The 22,070-nt window shown below is 56.9% G+C and overlaps 2 protein-coding genes across 2 annotated transcripts; both read right to left on the reverse strand.

Moving 5' to 3' along the window:
- Positions 1-344: 344 nt before the first annotated feature.
- On the reverse strand, positions 345-2,842 carry LOC135972586 (uncharacterized). Its single transcript, XM_065551120.1, has 2 exons — positions 1,906-2,842; positions 345-910 (listed from the first exon to the last, which is right to left on the reverse strand). Exons 1-2 carry the CDS (start codon positions 2,480-2,482, stop codon positions 435-437), a joined length of 1,053 nt encoding a protein of 350 aa, XP_065407192.1. The 5' UTR covers positions 2,483-2,842; the 3' UTR covers positions 345-434.
- A 3,727-nt stretch (positions 2,843-6,569) lies between these two features.
- LOC135972587 (uncharacterized) lies at positions 6,570-8,934 on the reverse strand. The gene is made up of 2 exons (XM_065551121.1): positions 8,019-8,934; positions 6,570-7,269 (listed from the first exon to the last, which is right to left on the reverse strand). The coding sequence occupies exons 1-2, from the start codon at positions 8,554-8,556 to the stop codon at positions 6,767-6,769; spliced, it is 1,041 nt and encodes a 346-aa protein (XP_065407193.1). The 5' UTR covers positions 8,557-8,934; the 3' UTR covers positions 6,570-6,766.
- Between the last annotated feature and the right edge of the window lie 13,136 nt (positions 8,935-22,070).

Consider the following 22,070-nt stretch of genomic DNA (forward strand, 5'->3'; position numbering starts at 1 on the left):
GGGACTGTGTGTATGGGGGGTCTATTTGACTTTGTGGCAGGGGGAGGACGGTTACAGATCCCCTGCTGTGTGGCTCTGTGATCCTGCCTAAGGACCGGCGCTCAAGATCTGTAACTGCCCTCCCCCGCCACAAAGTCACAGAGCAACCCCCCCCCCCCAACATAACATGAAAACAACCTCCCAGACTAACCGGGGTAACTAGTCACTGCATCACTGCACTGTGTATGTGCCCTGCTGCTGTGCCTGCCCCCGACTATGTACCCTGCCAAAGGAGACTGTCCTGTCCAATTACCAACCCCCTTTCCCCTCCTCCTCCAAAAGAACATGATTGAAACAGTAGTTAACAGAAACGAATTTTTTATTATCAACTACACATGGCATTGGGAGGTGAAACTTGGACGTGGGCTTCTGTCAGGCGGGAAGGAAAGAACTTTTCAAATTTTGGGAAATGAGAGCCTTCTGCTACTAGAGCTCTCTGCAGGGGTGGAGTGAGAGTTAGCAGGGACTCTGCCGCCTCTCCTTCTTTGCACTTTGGGTGAGGTGGGTATGGGACTTGGTGGCGGGGGATGGCGGTTACAGATGGACTGCAGCGGGGCTCTGTCCTCCTGCCTCCGTTCCTGCAGAACATCCACAAGGCGCCGGAGTGTGTCCGTTTGCTCCCTCAGTAGTCCAAGCAGCGTTTGAGTCGCCTGCTGGTCTTCCTGCCGCCACCTCTCCTCCCGATCCATGTTGGCTTGGTGCATTCGGGTCAAGTTCTCCCGCCACTGGGTCTGCTGTGCTGCCTGGGCTTGGGAACAGGCCATAAGCTCAGAGAACATGTCCTCCCGTGTCCTCTTCTTCCTACGCCTAATCCGCGCTAGCCTCTGGGAGTGTGATTCCAGGCTAGGTTGTGAGACAGTCGCAGACGGGGCTGTGGAAATGGGAAAAAGGGAGTGAATTCCTAAGAAAGATAAATGTAGTTGTGAACAAAGAACATAGTCTTTCTCTGTGAACAAGACCATGCACAGCACCTTTCACATGCGCACTCAGCACAAGGTCGAATTCTCGGCCTTCGCATTCAGTGCCTGGGGTCTTGAACAGCACATTTGAGAAGCGAGGCAGCACAACGGAATTTCTGTTGCAGGCAGACATGGTAAGCCGTACACTTGTGGCAGTTTAAAACTTTTATATTACCACTGGCCTCATTTCACATTTAAATCAATGTCAGTCCCTGCTGCCAGCAATCCGGCAAGCGGGAACTCTGCCCCCTGTCCCACCCCCTCGCGGCTGTCCCCGGGAACGATCCCTTTCGGCTGCCCCTCTCCCGCCTCCACCGCGTGGCTGCAAACCAGCGGTTACAGTTCTGTAAAGGAATGGGAAAGCAGTCCCAACACTAACATTCCCCTACCTAATTAAAAGCAGGTCACCATGGCCGACATCACCCTGATGAGGATCTCCGAGAGCGACAAAGAGAGAATGCTCCGGGAAAGCCTCCAAAGACCAGGGCCGTATGCCGCCCTGCTGTGCAGAGCAATGATCCCGGAGTACTTGATAATCTCGTGGCGCGGCAACGTGTCGTACTTCGGAGGACCCAATAAGGCCGCTCTCCCCAAGAACCTCATGCAACGGCTTTCAAGTTACCTCCAGGAGAGCTTCATCGAGATGTCCCAGGAGGATTACTGCTCTATCCCCGGACACATAGACCGCATTTTACTGTAGCTGCAGTAGCAGGGAATAAACAGTAGAGCGGCTTGTGCAGGACAATCACTGAAAACCGGACATTGCTAGATTTCTTTTCAAAACTTGCACTGCCCCTTACTAAACCGTTAAGCGCCTAGGGCACACTAATCATGAACAACCCATTCTTTTAATTGTTAATATTCCTGTTTTGTTTAAAATAAATGTTTAGATGTTTACAACACTTACTGGCTGATCCTTCACCAGATTCTGTGTCCGGGGTAACGGCTCGGGACGCTTCGTAGGGGATCTCTGTAAGGGTGATGAAGAGATCCTGGCTGTCGGGGAAATCAGCGTTGTGAGAGCTGCCGACTGCCTCGCCCTCCTCATCTCCTTCCTCATCTTCCCCGTCCCCTAACATGTCCGAGGAACCGGCCGTGGACAGTATCCCATCCTCAGAGTCCACGGTGTCTGGTGGGGTAGTGGTGGCGGCCGCACCGAGGATGGAATGCAGTGCCTCGTAGAAACGGGATGTCTGGGGATGGGATCCGGAGCGTCCGTTTGCCTCTTTGGTCTTCTGGTAGCCTTGTCTCAGCTCCTTGATTTTCACGCGGCACTGCGTTGCATCCCGGCTGTATCCTCTCTCTGCCATGTCTTTAGAGATCTTCTCGTAGATCTTTGCATTCCTTCTTTTGGATCGCAGCTCAGAAAGCACGGACTCATCGCCCCACACAGCGATGAGATCCAAGACTTCACGATCAGTCCATGCTGGGGCTCTCTTTCTATTCACAGACTGCACGGCCATCACTGCTGGAGAGCTCTGCATCGTTGCCAGTGCTGCTGTGCTCGCCACGATGTCCAGACAGGAAATGAGATTCAAACTGGCCAGACAGGAAAAGGAATTCCAATTCAAATTTTCCCGGGGCTTTTCCTGTGTGGCTGGTCAGAGCATCCGAGCTCGCACTGCTGTCCAGAGCGTCAACAGAGTGGTGCACTGTGGGATAGCTCCCGGAGCTATTAGCGTCGATTTCCATCCACACCTAGCCTAATTCGACATGGCCATGTCGAATTTAGCGCTACTCCCCTCGTCGGGGAGGAGTACAGAAGTCGAATTAAAGAGACCTCTATGTCGAACTAAATAGCATCGCAGTGTGGACGGGTGCAGGGTTAATTCGATGTAACGGCGCTAACTTCGACATAAACGCCTAGTGTAGACCAGGCCTAAGTGTTTTAAAAATGGGGTTTGAATTACAATATGGCAAACAGTGAACAGAAGTTACACTGTAGGCAAGTGTAATAAATGGTGAACAGAAGTTACAATACTGAAACAAAAACATCACCCTCACTGTGGTCTCCAGCGACTCACCAATGCAGCAGCTCCTGTGGGTCATTCAGGGATTTAGTTCACCAGCCTCCAGAGCGAAGATGCATCCGAAGAAGTGAGGTTTTAACTCACGAAAGCTTATGCCCAAATAAATCTGTTAGTCTTTAAGGTGCCACCAGACTCCTTGTTGTTTTTGTAGATACAGACTAACACGGCTACCCCCGGATACTTAATACTGAAACAGTGCAAGTCTTAGGGTATGTCTACACTACGAAATTAGTTCGAATTTATAGAAGCCGGTTTTATAGAAATCGGTTGTATACAGCCGATTGTGTGTGTCCCCACATAAAATGCTCTAAGTGCCTCTAGTCGGCGGACCGCGTCCACAGTACGAGGCTAGCGTCGACTTCCGGAGCATTGCACTATGGGTAGCTATCCCACAGCTATCCCACAGTTCCCGCAGTCTCCGCCGCCCCTTGGAATTCTGGGTTGAGATCCCAATGCCCGGATGATGCAAAACAGTGTCGCGGGAGGTTCTGGGTACATGTCGTCAGGCCCCTCCCCCCCCCCCCCCCCCCCGTCACAGCAACGGCAGACAATAGATTCGCGCCTTTTTACCTGGGTTACCTGTGCAGACAACATACCACGGCAAGCATGGAGCCCGCTCAGCTCACCGTCACCATATGTCCTCTGGGTGCCGGCAGACGTGGGACTGCATTGCTACACAGCAGCAGCTGCTAACTGCCTTTTGGCGGTAGACGGTGCAGTAGACTGGTAGCCTTCATCGGCGATCTGGGTGCTGGCAGCCGTGGGGCTGCATTGCACCAGCCCCTTGCCTTTTGGCAGTAGATGGTGTATTACGACTGGTAACCGTCCTATTACAAGTTGGCTCATCGCACATTAGCAGAGTCTTCCCTGAGCAGCAGATTGTGCAATAGGCCTGAAGGCCATCGTAATACACTAACTGCCAAGCGCCCAGTATTTGCTGCCAAGCACCCAGAAGATGCCGAGGGCTATCAGTCATGCTGCACCGTTGTCTTAAGATGTAAAAAATAGATTTGCTCTGTATTCATTTGCTTCCCCCTCCCTCCGTCAAATCAACGACCTGCTAAACCCAGGGTTTTCAGTTTAATCTTTGGGGGGACCATTCTGTGTGACAGTTGTTTGTGTTTCTCCCTGATGCACAGCCACCTTTCTTGATTTTAATTCCCTGTACCTGTACGCCATGTCGTCACTCGGCCCGCCCTCCCTCCTTCCCCTAGTCCGTCAGATACTACTTTCACACCTTTTTTTTAAATTCTGGGTTGAGATCCCAATGCCCGGATGATGCAAAACAGTGTCGCGGGAGGTTCTGGGTACATGTTGTCAGGCCCCTCCCCCTCCGTCACAGCAACGGCAGACAATAGATTCGCGCCTTTTTACCTGGGTTACCTGTGCAGACAACATACCACGGCAAGCATGGAGCCCGCTCAGCTCAGCTGAGCTCACCGTCACCATATGTCCTCTGGGTGCCGGCAGACGTGGGACTGCATTGCTACACAGCAGCAGCTGCTAACTGCCTTTTGGCAGTAGACGGTGTAGCATGAGTAATAGCCGTGGGGCTGGCAGCCGTAGGGCTGCATTGCACCAGCCCCTTGCCCTTTGGTAGGAGATGGTATATTATGATTGGTATCCGTCGTCGTCATACTGCAGTGGCTGTCAATCATGGGCACCTGGGCAGACATGCTACTGTTTCGATGATGATGGCTATCAGTCGCAGTATACTATTTTCTGCCAATTGCCCAGTATTGTCTGCTAAGCACCCAGAAGAGGCCGAGGGCAATCTGGGTGCTGGCGGACGTGGGGCTGGCAGACGTGGGGCTGCATTGCTACACAGCAGCAGCCCCTTGCCTTTTGGTAGATGATGGTATATTACGACTGGTATCCGTCATCATCGTACTGCAGAGGCTATCACTCATGCTGCACCGTCGGCTGCCAGCTTAAGATGTAAAAAATAGATTTGTTCTGTATTCATTTGCTTCCCCTTCCTCCGTGAAATCAACGGCCTGCTAAGCCCAGGGTTTTCAGTTTAATCTTTGGGGGGACCATTCTGTGTGACAGTTGTTTGTGTTTCTCCCTGATGCACAGCCACCTTTCTTGATTTTAATTCCCTGTTCCTCTACCTGTACGCCATGTCGTCACTCGGCCCTCCCTCCTTCTCCTGGTCCATCAGATACTAGTTTCGTGCCTTTTTTCTGACCAGGCGCCATAGCTAGCACTGAGATCATGGAGCCCGCTCAGATCACCGCGGCAATTATGAGCACTATGAACACCACGCGAATTGTCCTGGAGTATATGCAGAGCCAGGACATGCCAAGGCGAAACCTGGACCAGCCGAGGAGGCAATTGCAGCGCGGCGAAGAGAGTGATGAGGAAATTGACATGGACATAGACCTCTCATAAGGCACAGGCCCCAGCAATGTGGAAATCATGGTGTCACTGGGGCAGGTTCATGCCGTGGAACGCCGATTCTGGGCCCGGGAAACAAGCACAGACTGGTGGGACCGCATCGTGCTGCAGGTATGGGACGATTCCCAGTGGCTGCGAAACTTTCGCATGCGTAAGGCCACTTTCATGGAACTTTGTGACTTGCTTTCCCCTGCCCTGAAACGCCAGGATACCAAGATGAGAGCAGCCCTCACAGTTGAGAAGCGAGTGGCGATAGCCCTGTGGAAGCTTGCAACGCCAGACAGCTACCGGTCAGTCGGGAATCAATTTGGAGTGGGCAAATCTACGGTGGGGGCTGCTGTGATCCAATTTGCCAGGGCAATGAAAGACCTGGTGATATCAAGGGTAGTGACTCTGGGCAACGTGCAGTCAATAGTGGATGGTTTTGCTGAAATGGGATTCCCAAACTGTGGCGGGGCCATAGATGGAACCCATATCCCTATCTTGTCACCGGAGCACCAAGCCACCGACTACGTAAACCGCAAGGGGTACTTTTCAATGCTGCTGCAAGCCCTGGTGGATCACAAGGGATGTTTCACCAACATCAACGTGGGATGGCCGGGAAAGGTACATGATGCTCGCGTCTTCAGGAACTCTGGTCTGTTTCGAAAGCTGGAGGAAGGGACTTTCTTCCCAGACCAGAAAGTAACCGTTGGGGATGTTGAAATGCCTATCGTGATCCTTGGGGACCCAGCCTACCCCTTAATGCCATGGCTCATGAAGCCGTACACAGGCAGCCTGGACAGGAGTCAGGACCTGTTCAACTACAGGCTGAGCAAGTGCCGAATGGTGGTGGAATGTGCATTTGGACGTTTAAAGAATATCCCCATTGTTATTGCTGCTTGCTGTGCGCTCCACAATATCTGTGAGAGTAAGGGGGAGACCTTTATGGCGGGGTGGGAGGTTGAGGCAACTCGCCTGGCCGCTGATTACGCGCAGCCAGACACCAGGGCGGTTAGAGGAGCACAGCAGGGCGCGGTGCGCATCAGAGAAGCTTTGAAAACGAGTTTTGTGACTGGCCAGGCTACTGTGTGAAACTTCTGTTTGTTTCTCCTTGATGAACTCTCCAAACCCCCCCCCCCCCCGACCCGGTTCACTCTACTTCCCTGTAAACCAACCACCCCACCCCACCCTCCCCTCCCCAATTCGAGCACCGCTTGCAGAGGCAATAAAGTCATTGTTTTTTCACATTCATGCATTCTTTATTAGTTCCTCACAGAAGTAGGGGGATAATTGCCAAGGTAGCCTGAGATGGGTGGGGGAGGAGGGATGGAAAAGGACACACTGCATTTTAAAACTTTAAGTCTTATTGAAGGCCAGCCTTCTGATGCTTGGGCGATCATCTGGGGTGGAGTGACTGGGTGGCCAGAGGCCCCCCCACCGTGTTCTTGGGCGTCTGGGTGAGGAGGCTATGGAACTTGGGGAGGAGGGCTGTTGGTTAAACAGGGGCTGTAGCGGCGGTCTCTGCTCCTGCTGCCTTTCCTGCAGCTCAACCATACGCTCGAGCAGATCAGTTTGATGCTCCAGCAGACGGAGCATTGACTCTTGCCGTCTGTCTGCAAGCTGACGCCACCTATCGTCTTCAGCCCGCCACTTGCTCTTTTCATCCTGCCATTCAGCCCACCACCTCTCCTCTCGTTCATATTGTGCTTTTCTCATGTCCGACATTGACTGCCTCCACGCATTCTGCTGTGCTCTATCAGCGTGGGAGGACATCTGCAGCTCCGTGAACATATCGTCCCGCGTCCTCCGTTTTCTCTTTCTAATGTTCACTAGCCTCTGCGAAGGAAAAACATTTGCAGCTGGTGGAGGAGAAGGGAGAGGTGGTTAAAAAAGACAAATTTTAGAGAACAATGGGTACACTCTTTCATTACAAGGTCGCATATTTCGGCTTGCAGGCAGCCATGGTAGGCCACAGTGTTTTGGCTTTTTTAACCTTCTTAACATGCGGGAAAGGTTTCAAACAGCAGCGCATTTCCCATATCAAGGATGAATTGGGTTGTCCATTTAAAATGGGTTTTCAATGTAAAAGGAGGGGCTGCGGTTTCCCGGTTAACATGCGGCACAAACCCAAGTAAACCACCCCCCCACACACACACACGATTCTCTGGGATGATCACTTCACCCCTCCCCCCACCGCGTGGTTAACAGCGGGGAACATTTCTGTTCAGAAGAGCAGGAACGGGCGCCTCTGAATGTCCCCTTAATAAAATCACCCCATTTCAACCAGGTGACCGTGAATGATATCACTCTCCTGAGGATAACAAAGAGAGATAAGGAATGGATATTGTCTGCATGCCAGCAAACACCGGGACCATATGCTGCCATGCTTTGTTATGCAATGATTCCAGACTACGTGCTACTGGCCTGGAGTACATGAAGGAGAGCTTTCTGGAGATGTCCCTGGAGGATTTCCGCTCCATCCCCATACACGTTAACAGACTTTTCCAGTAGATGTACTGGCCACGATTGCCAGGGGAAATTAATCATTAAACACGCTTGCTTTTAAACCATGTGTAATGTTTACAAATATTTACAAAGGTACACTCACCAGAGGTCTCCTGTGTGCCCTGAGGGTCTTGGGTGAGTTTGGGGGTTACTGGTTCCAGGTCCAGGGTCACAAACATATCCTGGCTGTTGGGAAAACCGGTTTCTCCGCTTTCTTGCTGCTGTGAGCTACCTACAGTACCTCTATCCTCATCTTCCTCGTTCCCCAAACCGTCATCCCTGTATGTTTCTCCATTGACGGAGTCATAGCACACGGTTGGGGTAGTGGTGGCTGCACCCCCTAGAATGGCATGCAGCTCCGCGTAGAAGCAGCAAGTTTGCGGCTCTGCCCCGGACCTTCCGTTTGCTTCTCTGGCTTTGTGGTAAGCTTGCCGTAGCTCCTTAATTTTCACGCGGCACTGCTGTGTGTCCCTGTTATGGCCTCGGTCCTTCATGGCTTTGGAGACCTTTTCTAATACTTTGCCATTTCTTTTACTGCTACGGAGTTCAGCTAGCACTGATTCATTTCCCCATATGGCGAGCAGATCCCGTACCTCCCGTTCGGTCCATGCTGGAGCTCTTTTGCGATCCTGGGACTCCATCACGGTTACCTGTGCTGATGAGCTCTGCGTGGTCACCTGTGCTCTCCACGCTGAGCAAACAGGAAATGAAATTCAAACGTTCGCGGGTCTTTTCCTGTCTACCTGGTCAGTGCATCTGAGTTGAGAGTGCTGTCCAGAGCGGTCACAATGAAGCACCGTGGGATAGCTCCCGGAGGCCAATAATGTCGAATTCCGTCCACACTACCCCAATTCCGACCCGCAAAGGCCGGTTTTATCGCTAATCACCTCGTCGGAGGTGGTGTAAAGAAACCGGTTTAAAGGACCCTTTAAGTCGAAAGAAAGGGCTTCGTCGTGTGGACGTGTCCAGGCTTAATTCGATTTAACGCTGCTAAAGTCGACCTAAACCCGTAGTGTAGACCAGGCCTTAGTGATTTAAGCAGGAATTGGATTGATCGTGAAACTTACAAAGGCAGCTGACTGAACAGCTATGGCTCTTAACAAGCATCTTAATTGTTAATTAACCAGTTATTGGGGTAACCAGTTTTATGAATGAATATTGTTTCATTCATAAAACTTTAATATGAAGTTACATGAATAAAGTGAATAATTAAAAACAATTTCATTCATCAGTTCTACACTGCCAGTCATCATCTAGCCCCTGCTCACTGGGGCAGACCGCAGTATAATTGCTACTCATCATTGGCAAGGAGAGTTTGGACCTGCTGCCTCTGCCTACCCTTGGGCTGCCCTCTCTGCAACCCCTGTATCTTCTAGGCCTTTAACAAGGCCTGAAGCCTGGGGGGTTTCCAGGCTGGAGTTCCCCAGCTCCTCTGGCCTTTCACCAGCCCTGCTCCACCTTAGATACCCTGCTCGGCTCCCAGCAGCCAGGCCCATCTCCTTCAACAGCTAGAGAGAGTAGGGTTACCATATGTCCGGTTTTTCCCAGACATGTCCGGCTTTTCGGAAATCAAACCCCCGTCCGGGGGGAATTGCCAAAAAGCCAAACATGTCCAGGAAAATGCCAGCCGGGCACTTCCCCTCCCGCGGCGGCTCTGCTCCTCCCCTGACTCTTCGGCTCTGTTTAAGAGCCGAGCTGCCCGAGCTCTATGGGCTTCAGGCAGCCCCCTTGCCTCCGGACCCCAGCTGCCACCCGGGCACTTCCCCTCCCGGGCCCCGGCAGTGCAGGGTCCGGAGGCATGGGGGCTGGCCGAAGCCGGTAGCGCTCGGGCAGCTCGGTTCTTAAACAGAGCCGAAGAGTCAGGGGAGGAACAGAGCCTCCGGCCGCAGCGGCTCTGCTCCTCCCTGACTCTTCGGCTCTGTTTAAGAGCCGAGCGCTACGGGCTTCGGGCAGCCCCCATGCCTCCGGACCCTGCGCCGCCGGAGCCCGGGAGGGGAAGTGCCCGGCCGGGGGCGCAGGGTCCGGAGGCATAGGGGCTGCCCAAAGCCCAAGCGCTACCAGCTTCACGGTTTGCCGGGCAGCCTCCAGACCCTGCGCCCCTGGCTGGGCACTTCCCTTCCCGGGCTTCAGCTGCCCCGTGGAGGGTCCTCTTTTTTTATTTGTGAAATATGGTAACCCTAAGAGAGAGACTCTTGAGCATTGGCTAGCAGCCCTTTTATAAGGCCAGTTGTGGCCTAATTGTGGCATGGCCCCAGCTGAGGCTGCTTCCCCAATCAGCCTTTCCCCAGCCACAGTCCTCTCCAGGGCTGTTTTTAACCGTTCAGGGCAGGAGCGGGGTTATTGACCCACTACCAGTACCGGATTTACCATGGCGCCAGGCCCATGGTCCAAAGGGGCCCTGGTCTGGCCCACTCTTCTCTGCCCCCCAGCCCCCTGTCCACCCCCCCACTCCCCCAGCCTCCTTTGACCCCTGCACCCCCTCAGACACCTTCTTCCCTGGCTCCTGCACCCCCCATGCCCCCATACCCAACCCCTGCACCCCCCCACACACATCCAGCCTCCCCTGCACCCCCTCACACCTCCCCAGCCCCCTCCCCTGACTCCTGTACTCCCCACACAAACACCCAGGCCCCTGCACCCCCTCACATTCCCTGAGCCCCCTGCCCTGCACCCTCCACACATACACAGCCCCTCCACAACCCATGCCCTGACTCCTGAATGTCCCCACATCCCCACCCCCATCCTGAGCACCAAACAGGAGCTCCTGCACCCCCTGCAGTCCCACCTGAACCCCTCGCACCAAACAGGAGATGCCCCAGGTAAGCACTCCACACCCCAACCTCCTGCCCCAACCGTGAGCCCCCTTCTTCACCGTAGCTCCTGGTGAGACCCTGCCCCCCAATGTTTTTTTACAATATTTGAAAAGATCATTAAGTGGTCCATCAAGACCTTCTGCGATTTTCAAGTGGTCTGTGGAAAAAGAAGTTAGACTACAAGAACAATCAAGATACCTCACTTTATTTTCATTTACTTGCTATTAGTTATAGGAGGAGGATGAAGAAAAAAATGAAAAAACAGGGGTGCGGGAGATAAGAGAGAATGTTCTTTTTCTTGGCTGGGTCCCAAGGAGGGGCCCCCAAAATGAAGCTGAGCACAGGGCCTGGGGCCCCTCTAACTCTAAATCCATTACTGGCGGTCACGTCACCTGGGCTGGGGATACTGTGTCAGCTGTTACCAGGTATCCAGTTTTAGACTGGAAACTCCAGCAGAAAATGGGACTTAGGTTTCCGGTTAGCAGTGCTGGCAGGAAACTAAAAGTCCGGTTATAGGAGTAACCACATTCCCCTCCGCTCCTCCCACTCCCAACACCCACCCCAGAGGGCTGGAAGAGAACCTGTCCTGCTGCTGCTGGATGTCATGGAGTGTGGGGGAGTCAGGGTCCTGCACCCCCCACTTCCTGCAATTCACCGTGACTCTCAGCCAACCAGTAAAACAGAAGGTTTATTAGACAACAGGAACACTGTCAAAGCAGAGCTTTTAAGTATGGAAAACAGGACCCCTCAGTCAGGTCCGTCTTGTGGGGAAGGAAGCCCAGACACCAGTGCTGGGCCTCCCTCTATTTCCACAGCGAGCTCCAAACTGCAACCCCCTCCAGCCCCTCCTCTGTCCTTTGTCTCTTTCCCGGGGCCAGGAGGCCACCTGATCTCTTTGTTCTCCAACACCTTCAGTTGGCACCTCGCAGGGGAGGGGCCCAGGCCATCAGTTGCCAGGAGACGGTGTGTCAGCCATTCTCTGTGCAGACAGCATCACACCTGCCCTTTAGGGCTCTGCAACAATCAGACAGCCTTATCCCAGCACCTAGATCAGGGATAGGCAACCTATAGCACACGTGCCAAAGGTGGCACGTGAGCTGATTTTCAGTGGCACTCACACTGCCCGGGTCCTGGCCACCGGTCTGGGGGCGGGGAGGGGAGTTCTGCATTTTAACTTAATTTTAAATGAAGCTTCTATAGTGAGGCCCTATTGGAAACAACTGGGAGGTGAGCAAGGGCGCAAGCCCGCCCACTTCTAAAGGCCCCTCCCCCAGCCTAGAGGGAGGGACCACTGGACCCAGGAACCAAGTAATCTCTGGGGACAACTAATGGAAAACCAGGTAGTGAAGTGAGGGTCAAAGGTTCAAAATCAGGGTACCGGATGGGGACATCGAGCAGAGAACCCCGGACAGCGCCCACTGCTCCTCAAAGGTGGCAAAGGAGCCAGCGGATGCTGCCCAGTGGAACTCTGCCCGGAGACGTGAGACCAGGGAGGTACGGAAATAGGCCCCACAGTCGCAGAGCACCCCCTCTCCAACAGCCTTTCCCTGGTATTATAGATGGTAAGCTTGGCTAAAGTCAGGAGGAGGTTGACGAGGAGGTCTCACGACTTAGTGGGGCCACGGATAGGGTGTGCGTAAATGAACAGGTGTGGGGAAAAGTGCAGCCAGAACCTCAACAAGAGGTTCTGGAGGAGCCAGAACAGGGCCTGCAACCTGGCGCACTCAAGGTAGGCGTGCTCCAGGGTCTCCCTCACGCCGCAGAATGGGCAGGCCTCGGGAACAGGGGTGAATCGCGCCAGGTACATGCCGTACTCACGACTCCGTGAAGGAGCCACCAACCAATGTCCCCGGCGGGCCATGGGACTAAGGTGGAATAAAGGCTGGCCCACCGGGGCTCCTCACCCTCCACAGGCATTAGATAGTCCTGCCATTTGGTGTCAGGGTGGGACGCGAGGGTGAGGAGATGCAACGTGTGGAGCACGAGCGTGTACAGGTGGTCTCTGGGCACGGTTCGAAACCGGACCAGCTGCAGAGCGTGCAGCCGGCTCGGATTATGGGAGCCGGGTAGCCGGGGGGGCTCGCGGAAGAGGGGCCCGATAAAAAGGTCCAGAGGGCCCGGGATGAGGGGTGGGCGGGGAGCGCCCTCTCGCAGGGCCCGCCACAGGAAGCTGAGAGAAGGGGGCCACAAGGCAGCGCCCACCCCCTGGAGTACACGCAGAGAGGTCGCAAGGGTGTAGAGCCCCATGCGCCGGCCAAGCACGCGGGGATCCACCCAGTCCCCCCTGGCGTACTCCAGGAGGTCTCTGACCCTGGTGGTTTCTGCCAGGACCAACCGCCGCCTCACCGAGGGTGACTCCGCCACCTGTACACGGAGATCAGGGTTGTGCAGCAGGGGCTCCGCGAGGAGGTCCGCGCCCTCGGTGGCCACAATGAGCCTGGTCGCCAAAAAAAGCTTCCAGGTCCGGAGGAGGTCCTGGTAGAAGACCGGCAGCTCCGAGAGGTCTCGCGGAATACCTCTCGGGTAAAGAAAAAGGAGCTGCCGGTCGTATCAGAGCCCTCGGAGGTGGCGGAGGAAGGCGTGCGCTAACGTGCTCCACGCCGGACTACCTGCACCATAAGGGAGCCTCTGCAGGGCCTGGAGGCGGAAGACATGGACTTGGCTACGAAGGCAGACCAGGCGCTGTCCTCCCTCCTCCAGGGGAAGACTCAGAACCCCTGCAGAGACCCAGTGCAGTCCCAGCCACAAAAACTCCAGGGCCGTCCTCTGGAGCCTGGCCAGGATCCCCGGGGCCGGGCTCAGGGTGTTGAGCCGGTGCCAGAGCATGGACAGGACGAGCTGATTCAGCACCAGCGCCCTCCCTCGCAGGGAGAGACACCGGAGCAGTCCTGTCCATCTCCGCAGCCGCTCACCCACCCTGGCCTCCAAATCCTGCCAGTTCTCCGGCGGAGAAGGATGCGTGGTGGAAAGGTAAACGCCGAGATAGAGCAGCGGACCCACGCTCCACCGAATGGCTTGAAGCGTGGGTGGGAGGGAGCTCGCCTGCCACCCGTCCCCGACCACCAGGCCAGAGCTCTTGACCCCGTTGACCCGGGCGGAGGAGGCCGCCGAGTAAATGGCCTGGCAGGCCTCCACCCACACCAGGTCGCCCGGGTCCTGGACCACGAGGAGCACGTCGTCGGCGTATGCCGACAGGACCAGCCGCAGCTCCGGCTCCCAAAGCGCCAACCCCGCCAACCTCCGACAGATGAGGCAGAGGAAGGGCTCGATCGCCAGAGCATACAGCTGGCCCAAGAGGGGACAGCCCTGCCGTACTCCCCGCCTGAAGCTGACCGGCTCGGTCAGGGTCCAGTTGAGCCTGACCAGACACTCCGCCTCAGCGTACAGCACCTGGAGAAAACCCATAAACTGGGGCCCGAAGCTGAACGCCCGCAGAGTGCCCAGGAGATACCCGTGGTCCATCCTGACGAACGCCTTCTCCTGGTCCAGGGACAGGAGGGCGAACGACAGACCATCCCTATGCCCCAGCTCTAATAGGTCCCGGACCAAATTATTAAAGATGCTCCGGCCCAGGACGGTGTAAGTCTGGTCGGGATGGACCACATCCGCCAGGACGGACCCCAGCTGCAGCAAGATGGCCTTCGCTATGACCTTATAGACCGTGCTGAGGAGCGAGACGGGACGCCAGTTCCATAAATCGCGGAGGTCCCCCTTCTTCGGCAACAGGGCGAGCATGGCTCGCCTGCACGAGAGAGGGAGGACCCCACTTTGCAAGGACTCGGCTCAGACGGTGACGAGGTCTGGGCCGAGGATGTCCCAGAACACGCGGTAGAACTCCACGGTCAGCCCGTCCATGCCCGGAGATTTGTTGGTGGGCATGAGACGGAGGGCTTCCAAGAACTCGGCCAGAGAGAGGCAGCTCCAGCCGGTCTCGGTCGCCCGCGCTGACCATCGGGAGCTCAGTCCAGAGCACCCTGCGGGCCTTGGCATTGGTCGGATCCGGGGAGAAAAGAGCGGCGTAGAAGGCCCTGGCCCTTCCACGCATCTCCTCCGGATCTGTGAGGGGGGCGCCATCCTCCGCTAGGAGGCAGGTGAAGAAGCGGGAGCCGCGATCCATCTCCCGAAGGAGACGGATGCGGGATCGAACGAATGTGCCCCGGGCCCGGTGGTCTTCCAGGGCCCGGAGCTCCTCCCGCTTCTCCCGGTACACCGCGCAGAGGGGTGGATCCTCGGGGCTGGAGGCCAGACGCCTCTCTAGCTCTAAGACCTCCCGCTCCAACTGCCCTATCAATGCAACCTTCCGCTGGCTGGCACCCCGGGTGTATTCTTGGCAGAAGAGCCGCGCGCGGACCTTCCCCACATCCCACCACCGCCGTGCTGAGGGAAAGGCGCGCCGCTGCCCCTGCCAGGCCAACCAGAACTCCCGGAAAGACGCCACGAAGCCCACGTCCTCCAGCAAACTATTATTAAAATGCCAATAGGCCGGCCCTGGCCTCTCAGAACTAAGAGAGGCTGTCACGGTCACCAGATGGTGATCCTTGAACGGGGCCGGCCGGACGCCGGAGGCGTGGCCCCGGGCCAGATGAAAGCGTGACAAATAGAAACGGTCCAACCGGGAGTGGCGCGACCGGTCGTCCTCCACCCAGACATAGGTGAAGGTGGTGTCGTTGTCTGGGTGGTGGTCACGCCAGACGTCCACCAGGGAGTGATGGTCCACGATCTCCCTGAGGATGCCTGCGGCTGCCTGGGAAGTCTCAAGCCCTGAGCGGTCCCGGTCCTCGAGGGTGGTGTTGAAGTCCCTGCCCAGCACCAGGCACTCGTGAGGATCCAGGGTGCCGAGGAAGGCCGCCGCCCGCGGGTAAAAAGGCACTTGTTCTGGGCCCGTGTTTGGGGCATAGACGTTGACTAAGTTGAGAAGCAGCCCCTCCATACGGGCCCGGACGTGCAGCAGGCGGCCCGGCACGACCTCGGAGACCCCCAGCACCTCGGGCCGTAGCTCGGGGGAGAACAGGGTGGCCACCCCAGCCAAATGGGCACTGAAGTGGCTAAAATAAACCCCGTCCCCCCACTCCAGCCGCCAGCTAGCCTCGACGGCAGGAGCCTTGTGGGTCTCCTGCAGGAAGATCACAGAGTACCCCCCCACTCCCGAAGGAAGGAGAGCACCTGGCTCCTGCTGAGACCCACCCTACAGCCCCGGGTGTTCAATGATGCAAAGATGGTGACAGTCATAGCGAGGGCTGGGGCAGATCCTCACGGGCAGGGGGATCGACGGCCTCCAGCGGGCCCCGCAAGATCCCGGTCTCGACCCCGAAGGTTAAGAGGGAGTCGCGGAACTTGGGGGCCCGCCGATAGGCCACGATGTCCCGCCGTCCGGTCCCTCTCCCCTCCCCCAAAAGCGCCGTCACGGCCCCGAGGACAGGATGGAAATCCCCCCAGTCCTGAAGGGCGAGCTGCACCTTGCCCTTTGAGCCGCGGGTGTCCGAGGGAAAGAGGCGCAGCTCATCCTTCAGCGCAGGGGGGAGAGGCAGCGGCCAAGTCGCCGCCGTCCTCCGGTGGGGCCCCTGAAAGGTCCTCGCGGCCCACGGAGACGGGCAAACAAGGGGCCGAGCTCCGGGGCTGCTGCGCCGGGCATCCCGTCCCCATCCCCGGCAAAGGAGAGGGCGGTGGAGGGAACAATGCAGCCCCTACAGTGACGGGAAGGGGAGACACGAAAACCGACCCCTGAGGGTTGTCTGCAGGTTGGGGGAACGTGACAACCCTGGGGGCAGCAGTTGAACTGGAGGTGGAAGGGAGAAAGACAGGTGATACCTTAGGGGCAGGATCGGGGACAGGACAGGGGCAGGAGAGGGGACAGGATCAGAGACAGGGGAAGGGATAGGAACGGGCTCTCCGTCTCCCGCAGCCAAGCCGCTGGGATGCGGCTCCTCTCGGCCAGGGTCTTTCTCCGAGGGAACGGAGGCAGCAGGGACAGAGGAAGCCTCAGGGGAAGGATCAGGGGAAGGGGCGGGATCAAGGGCAGGAACCGGCCGCTCAACGTCAGCCGTCGCCCCGAGGGGCTCGGCGGCTCCACACGAGGTGGTATTCACAGCCGGGCTGACGAGTAGGGCCAAGGGTTCCCCAAGGACAAGATCGGGGATGGCAGAATGGGGCGAGGGACAGGGAGCAGGAGGGGGCGGCGGAACTAAGCCACCGCCCAGATCGAGGCCCGCTGGCGGAGGGTCGTCCTCCCCCTGGGTGACCGGGGTCAGACCCAGGGCCTCGATCTCATCAAATATGGAGGTGAACGCGGTCCCCTCTGCCCCGGCAACCTCCCCGCCAGTCACAGAGACAACAACCGCCCCGGCATCGGCGGCGGCGGGCACAGGCAGAATAAGGGCCGGGAGAACCGCCACTGGACCCTCCTCGGGGGGGGCTCGACAAAGGGGGCAGGAGTTTCTCCGTCCGCTGCCACGGCGTCCATGGCCGGCACCTCCTGCTGGGCACCGTCCGGGGGCGCGGTAGAAGAGCTAACAACCTCAGCCCCCCGCAGCATCTTTCGGGGGGCCTGCTCTCCCTCCTCATCGGAGGGGAGGGATCGAGCCCACGACCTGCGGGCGCCGCGCTTCCCCCAGACGGTCACCCAGCCCTCCGAGGTGGAAGTGGAGGTGGAGGGCCGGTCAGCAGGAGCAGGGCCAGAGGGCAAGGACGATGGTTTCGGGGCTCGGGGCGGCAAGGGCGGGACAGCGGGGGGAAGGGAAACCTCCCCCTGGGGCGGGCCCTCTCCCGCGGCCGGAGGAAGCCTCCCCGCCCTTTCCTCCACGGGCCCCGCCGAACTAGACTCGATGGAGGCGAGGCCCGCCCGCTCGGCCGTCCCCACGGCCCGTGCGGGAGTCACGGCAGGAGGAGGAGGGGTGGTGGCAACAGCGGTAGCCGAGCCGCCAGGGTCGCTGGCGATGACAGGGCCGGCACCCTCCCGGGCCTCGGGGGTCCCGGATGCCCCTCCGGGCCGGGCCAGGGGACAGTCCCTCAGGACGTGCCCCGTCACCCGGCAGAGGAAGCACCGGGCCTCCCCTGTCGAATAATGGACCAGGTAGTGGGCCCCCTGGTAGGGCACCAGGAAGCACCCCTCGAGCGCCACTCCGTCACGCGCCGCCGGCGGTAGCTGGAGCTGGACCTGCCGGCGGAAGGACAGGATGTGACGGAGGGCAGGGTCCTTACAGCCCAGCGAGAGAGGGCTGAGAATGGAGATGGGCTTCCCCAGGGTGGAGAGAGCAGGCAACAGGGCAGCGTTAGGGAGGTAGGGTGGGATGGAGGTCAAGTCCACCCAGACTCCCAAGTCCTCCAGGGGTTCTAAGGGGACAAACACGCCCCCCACCGCCAGGCCCCTTTCCACCGCCTCCTGCACGGCGGCCTCCGATGCAAGGAAGAACACAGCCTTCCCGTACATTTTGGAGGCCGCCACGATGGCCATGGGCCCTACCACCCTCGCCAACACCCGCACGTAGGTCTCGATGTGGGGCGAGGCAGGCACCAGGTGGCAGCGGACACCGTGCCTCCTGGTTAGCGAGGGGAAGGGGCCTCGGCCACCAGGGATGGGTCCGGAGGCGGCGGTCGGGGCGGATGGTGCGGCGGCACGCGGAAGGGCGGCGGCCACCTGGGCATACGCTCTGGGAGGGAGCACTCTCAGAGCCGGTGGAAGGGACGGCAGGAGAGGGAGGGGCCACGGCAGGTGTCAGGGCCGCGGGGGAGAGGGCAGCCCCGCCCACAGGAGGTTTGGCTGTACAGGCGGGGCCCTTGCCCTTCTTCTTCCCTTGGCCCTTCCTGCCAGTGGAGGGGGCAGCCGTGGCAGCGGCGGAGTCGAGGCCAGGGGCAACCGAGGGGTCAGCCACTGGGGCGGGCGGGGGTAACGGGGAAACCACGGGGTCAGCAAAGGCAGGGGCAGTGGCGGGGGAAGTGGTCAAAGCAGGGACAGGGGCAGGGGCAGGAGCAGAGGGAGGAGCAGGGTCCTCTGCCATGATGGCCTTATATGGGGGGGAAGTAACAGGCAGCCGCTCCTCCCCTCTAGGCAAGACGCAGGGGAGGAGGGTCCAGCAGGAAGGGTGGGGGAATATGGGGGAGAAGAGGAAGGGCTAATCACTCCTCCCTGGTAGGCTGCGGGAAGGGAAGGAGGGCACCCCTGAGGTGGGTGGCAGGGGAACAAGGAAAAAGCAACTGTTCCTCCCCGCTAGGCTGCAGGCTGGGGAGGAGGGTGTCAACGGTAAGGCACGCAGGGGCAAAAAGGGGACACAGGTGCTAGAAAGGGATGCCGGCTCCTCCGGCTGCACTGGGGGGCAGGGGGAGGGACTACAACATCAGTGGGAAGGCTGTGAACAGTGCGAGGGGGGTAACCGAAAAGGGGCACAAGCGCTTATGGGGGGGAGCATGGGCGCACAGGCAAAATACACCGAACTGGGAGAGGGGGCAATCCAGGGAGGAAACTACAAGGGCGGGGCAGGCAACCTAACCAAAGCTAAAGTTTGGGGCAAGGCAAACAAATGCTGAAGGGCTAGGGCGGGGCAAACAAACAAACTAACAGGTGTAGGACTGATGAATGAAATTGTTTTTAATTGTTTACTTTATTAATGTAACTTCATGAGTAAAGTTTTATGAATAAAACAATATTCATTCATAAAACCGGTTACCCCAATAACTGGTTAATTAACAATTAAGATGCTTGTTAAGAGCCATAGCTGTTCTGTCAGCTGCCTTTGTAAGTTTCACTATCAATCCAATTCCTGCTTAAATCACTAAGATTTGCACTGTTTCAGTATTGTAACTTCTGTTCACCATTTATTACACTTGCCTACAGTGTAACTTCTGTTCACTGTTTGCCATATTGTAATTCAAACCCCATTTTTAAAACGCTTACTCCATTTTGTAAGGGCTTGCTGCAACCTTCATTTTTGCAAACCCTGCTGTAATCTTATTAGTTTAGTTTAGATGTGTGAATGAGGTATGTATGGATGATGGAATCAACCTCCAGCCCCAGCCTGTCCTGATTAAATGGAGTTTAAACACCAAGGGCTGAAGATGCAGACAAGAGCCCTAACAAAGTAAGAAGAATCCACCCTAAAAAGAAAAGGTACAATAGAAGGAAGATCAAAGCCCGGTCCCAGGCTGAAAGTCATGTCTGCAATTGACGGGTGACCAGTCACCAAACCCAGAGGCAGCGTGACACAGCAAGACCTATAGACTCTGGATTCAAACTAAAGCCTACAAAAAGGATGGGTGAGATGGAAAACTTTGGAGGAGGGTAACATTCTGCTGCCACCATGGAAGGGCATCGGTGCATGCCCAACAGAGACCCAGCTCGTCCTTGTGCCCGGCTTTCCTGGCCAGTTTGCCGCCACAAGCTACGAACCCAAGCTGCAAACTCAAGCCACAGACTCAAGCAGGACTGGTAACTATGCAGCAGCTGCAGAACATCTGATGGATATATATATATATATATGTGTGAGAGAGAGAGAGAGAATAGGTATAATGTGTGTGTATAAGGATTAAGATATTAGTTATTGGTCATAAATCAAATTATCGTAATAAATGTGGCATCTTTATCTTGTCCCCTTTAATAAGATCCTGCTTGTTTTTATTGGTATAACACAGGGAGGCTCAAAGCAGGCAACGGGCGGGGCAGGGGAGGGCCAACTAACACAGGGGGACCACAGGGAGGGGACCCCCCAGCCAAACGCAGCTGGGGGGCAGGATAAGTCCAGGGTGGGGAGACAGGTGCGCCCACGGCGCTCGTGTAGCTCAGTCTTTGCTGCTCACTGTTGCAAACAAACAGCCCCGGCTGGTAGAACAGGGCAGGGGGAGCAAACAGCCCCGTCGAGGGGCGAAGAGCAGGTCCAGGTGGTATGAGGGGTGGTGGAGGGGGCGGCAGTGGGGGCGGTGGCAGAGCGGGAGCAGATGGATGAGGTGGAGGGCTCACCACCCCAGGAGTAGAGATGTTCAAAGTCACTCAAGTCTCAGTTCTTAAACAAACCCCCTGCACAATATCCCTCAACAGGAGCCAGGTCTCTTCTCACTCCACAACGGTGGCAGTAGCTCCAACACAGCAGCAGCAAGCAGCAGTCAGACGGCCAGGCAGGCAGGAGGGACCCCTAGATGGTGTTGGGGCCTGTGCTCTTCCCTCCAGAGGCGGGGGGGCAGGTCGGTAAGGCCCCCCCCCCCACTCACTCAGCGGCAGTAGTAGTCCAGGGAGGGAGACTCTGACCAGCAGCAGGCTAGGACGGGAGGGAGGGAGGGAGACTCCAGCCAGCAGCAACCCAGGAAGGGGGTGGGAGTGGGAGCTCCAGCCAGCAGCAGCCCAGGAGAGGAGGAGGAGGGAGAGCTCCAGCCAGAGCGGACTGATCCCTCCCTGTAGCAAGGCGGTCTTGCTCCCAGCTGCCCCGGGGGACGAGCATCTCTGGACACCAAAGTGGGAGGAGCCAGCAAACCCTGCGCCCGCCCCTCAGAGGTCAGTTTGCCTCAGTAAAGAATGACTAGCTACCGTTTGCCAGAGCAAGGAGCCATTGGCAGGTCTTGTGTTGTCATAGCTGAATCCATGGGGCTGTCATGTGCTTCCCGACTGACCCTTTTGTTTCCTACTAGATCCTAAAATCCCAAATGCAGGAACTGTCAACAGTGAAGTCCTCCTACATGATCTCGGATCTGGTACGAACGCCCGCCATACGCCGGATATTCTGCTGCCTCTCAATTGTGTGGTAAGAGCACTTCTTCCCTTCGGCCCTGATCCTAAATCTGGGTTCAAATTAAGATTGGCAGATCCAGTATCGATAACCTTAGTCCATTTCTGAGCATAGATAATCCACAGATTTTGGACATCTGTCTGCCTAAGGGTTATTCATCCATGCTTTAATCCATCCCTAGACATACACAGATCTGTCTGTCTATCTTATGTGTCTATCTAGCTCTTGTCTGTCAGGTTCTTCTCAGGTCTGTGGGTTTTCTCTCTAAAGTTGGTGCACTTTAGGTCCCTTTGTGTGTCCATTCAGTCCTGGGCATCTCTGCTTTGAATAATGCCCCCCTCCCACTCTGTTACATCACTGCACACACCAACCAGAGCACCCACAAGCATGACACTAAAAGTTCCCCTGGCCAACTCTACCCTGTTCACAGGGCTGGCACAAGGGCCTAGATAGCGCTCAAGTCCCATCTAGATTGGGTTTAAGTTGTGACTAGGCCTGGAGCTAAATCTCACCAGGCTGCACACTCAACAGGACGTTCACTCATCCCTTTGCCTCTCTCTCTCTATGGTGAATGGCAGGTTCTCTACCAATTTCTCCTACTACGGGCTGGCCATGGACCTGCAGAACTTTGGCGTC

This window comes from Chrysemys picta, chromosome 7 (assembly GCF_011386835.1).
Source record: "Chrysemys picta bellii isolate R12L10 chromosome 7, ASM1138683v2, whole genome shotgun sequence".
Taxonomy (NCBI): Eukaryota; Metazoa; Chordata; order Testudines; family Emydidae; genus Chrysemys; species Chrysemys picta.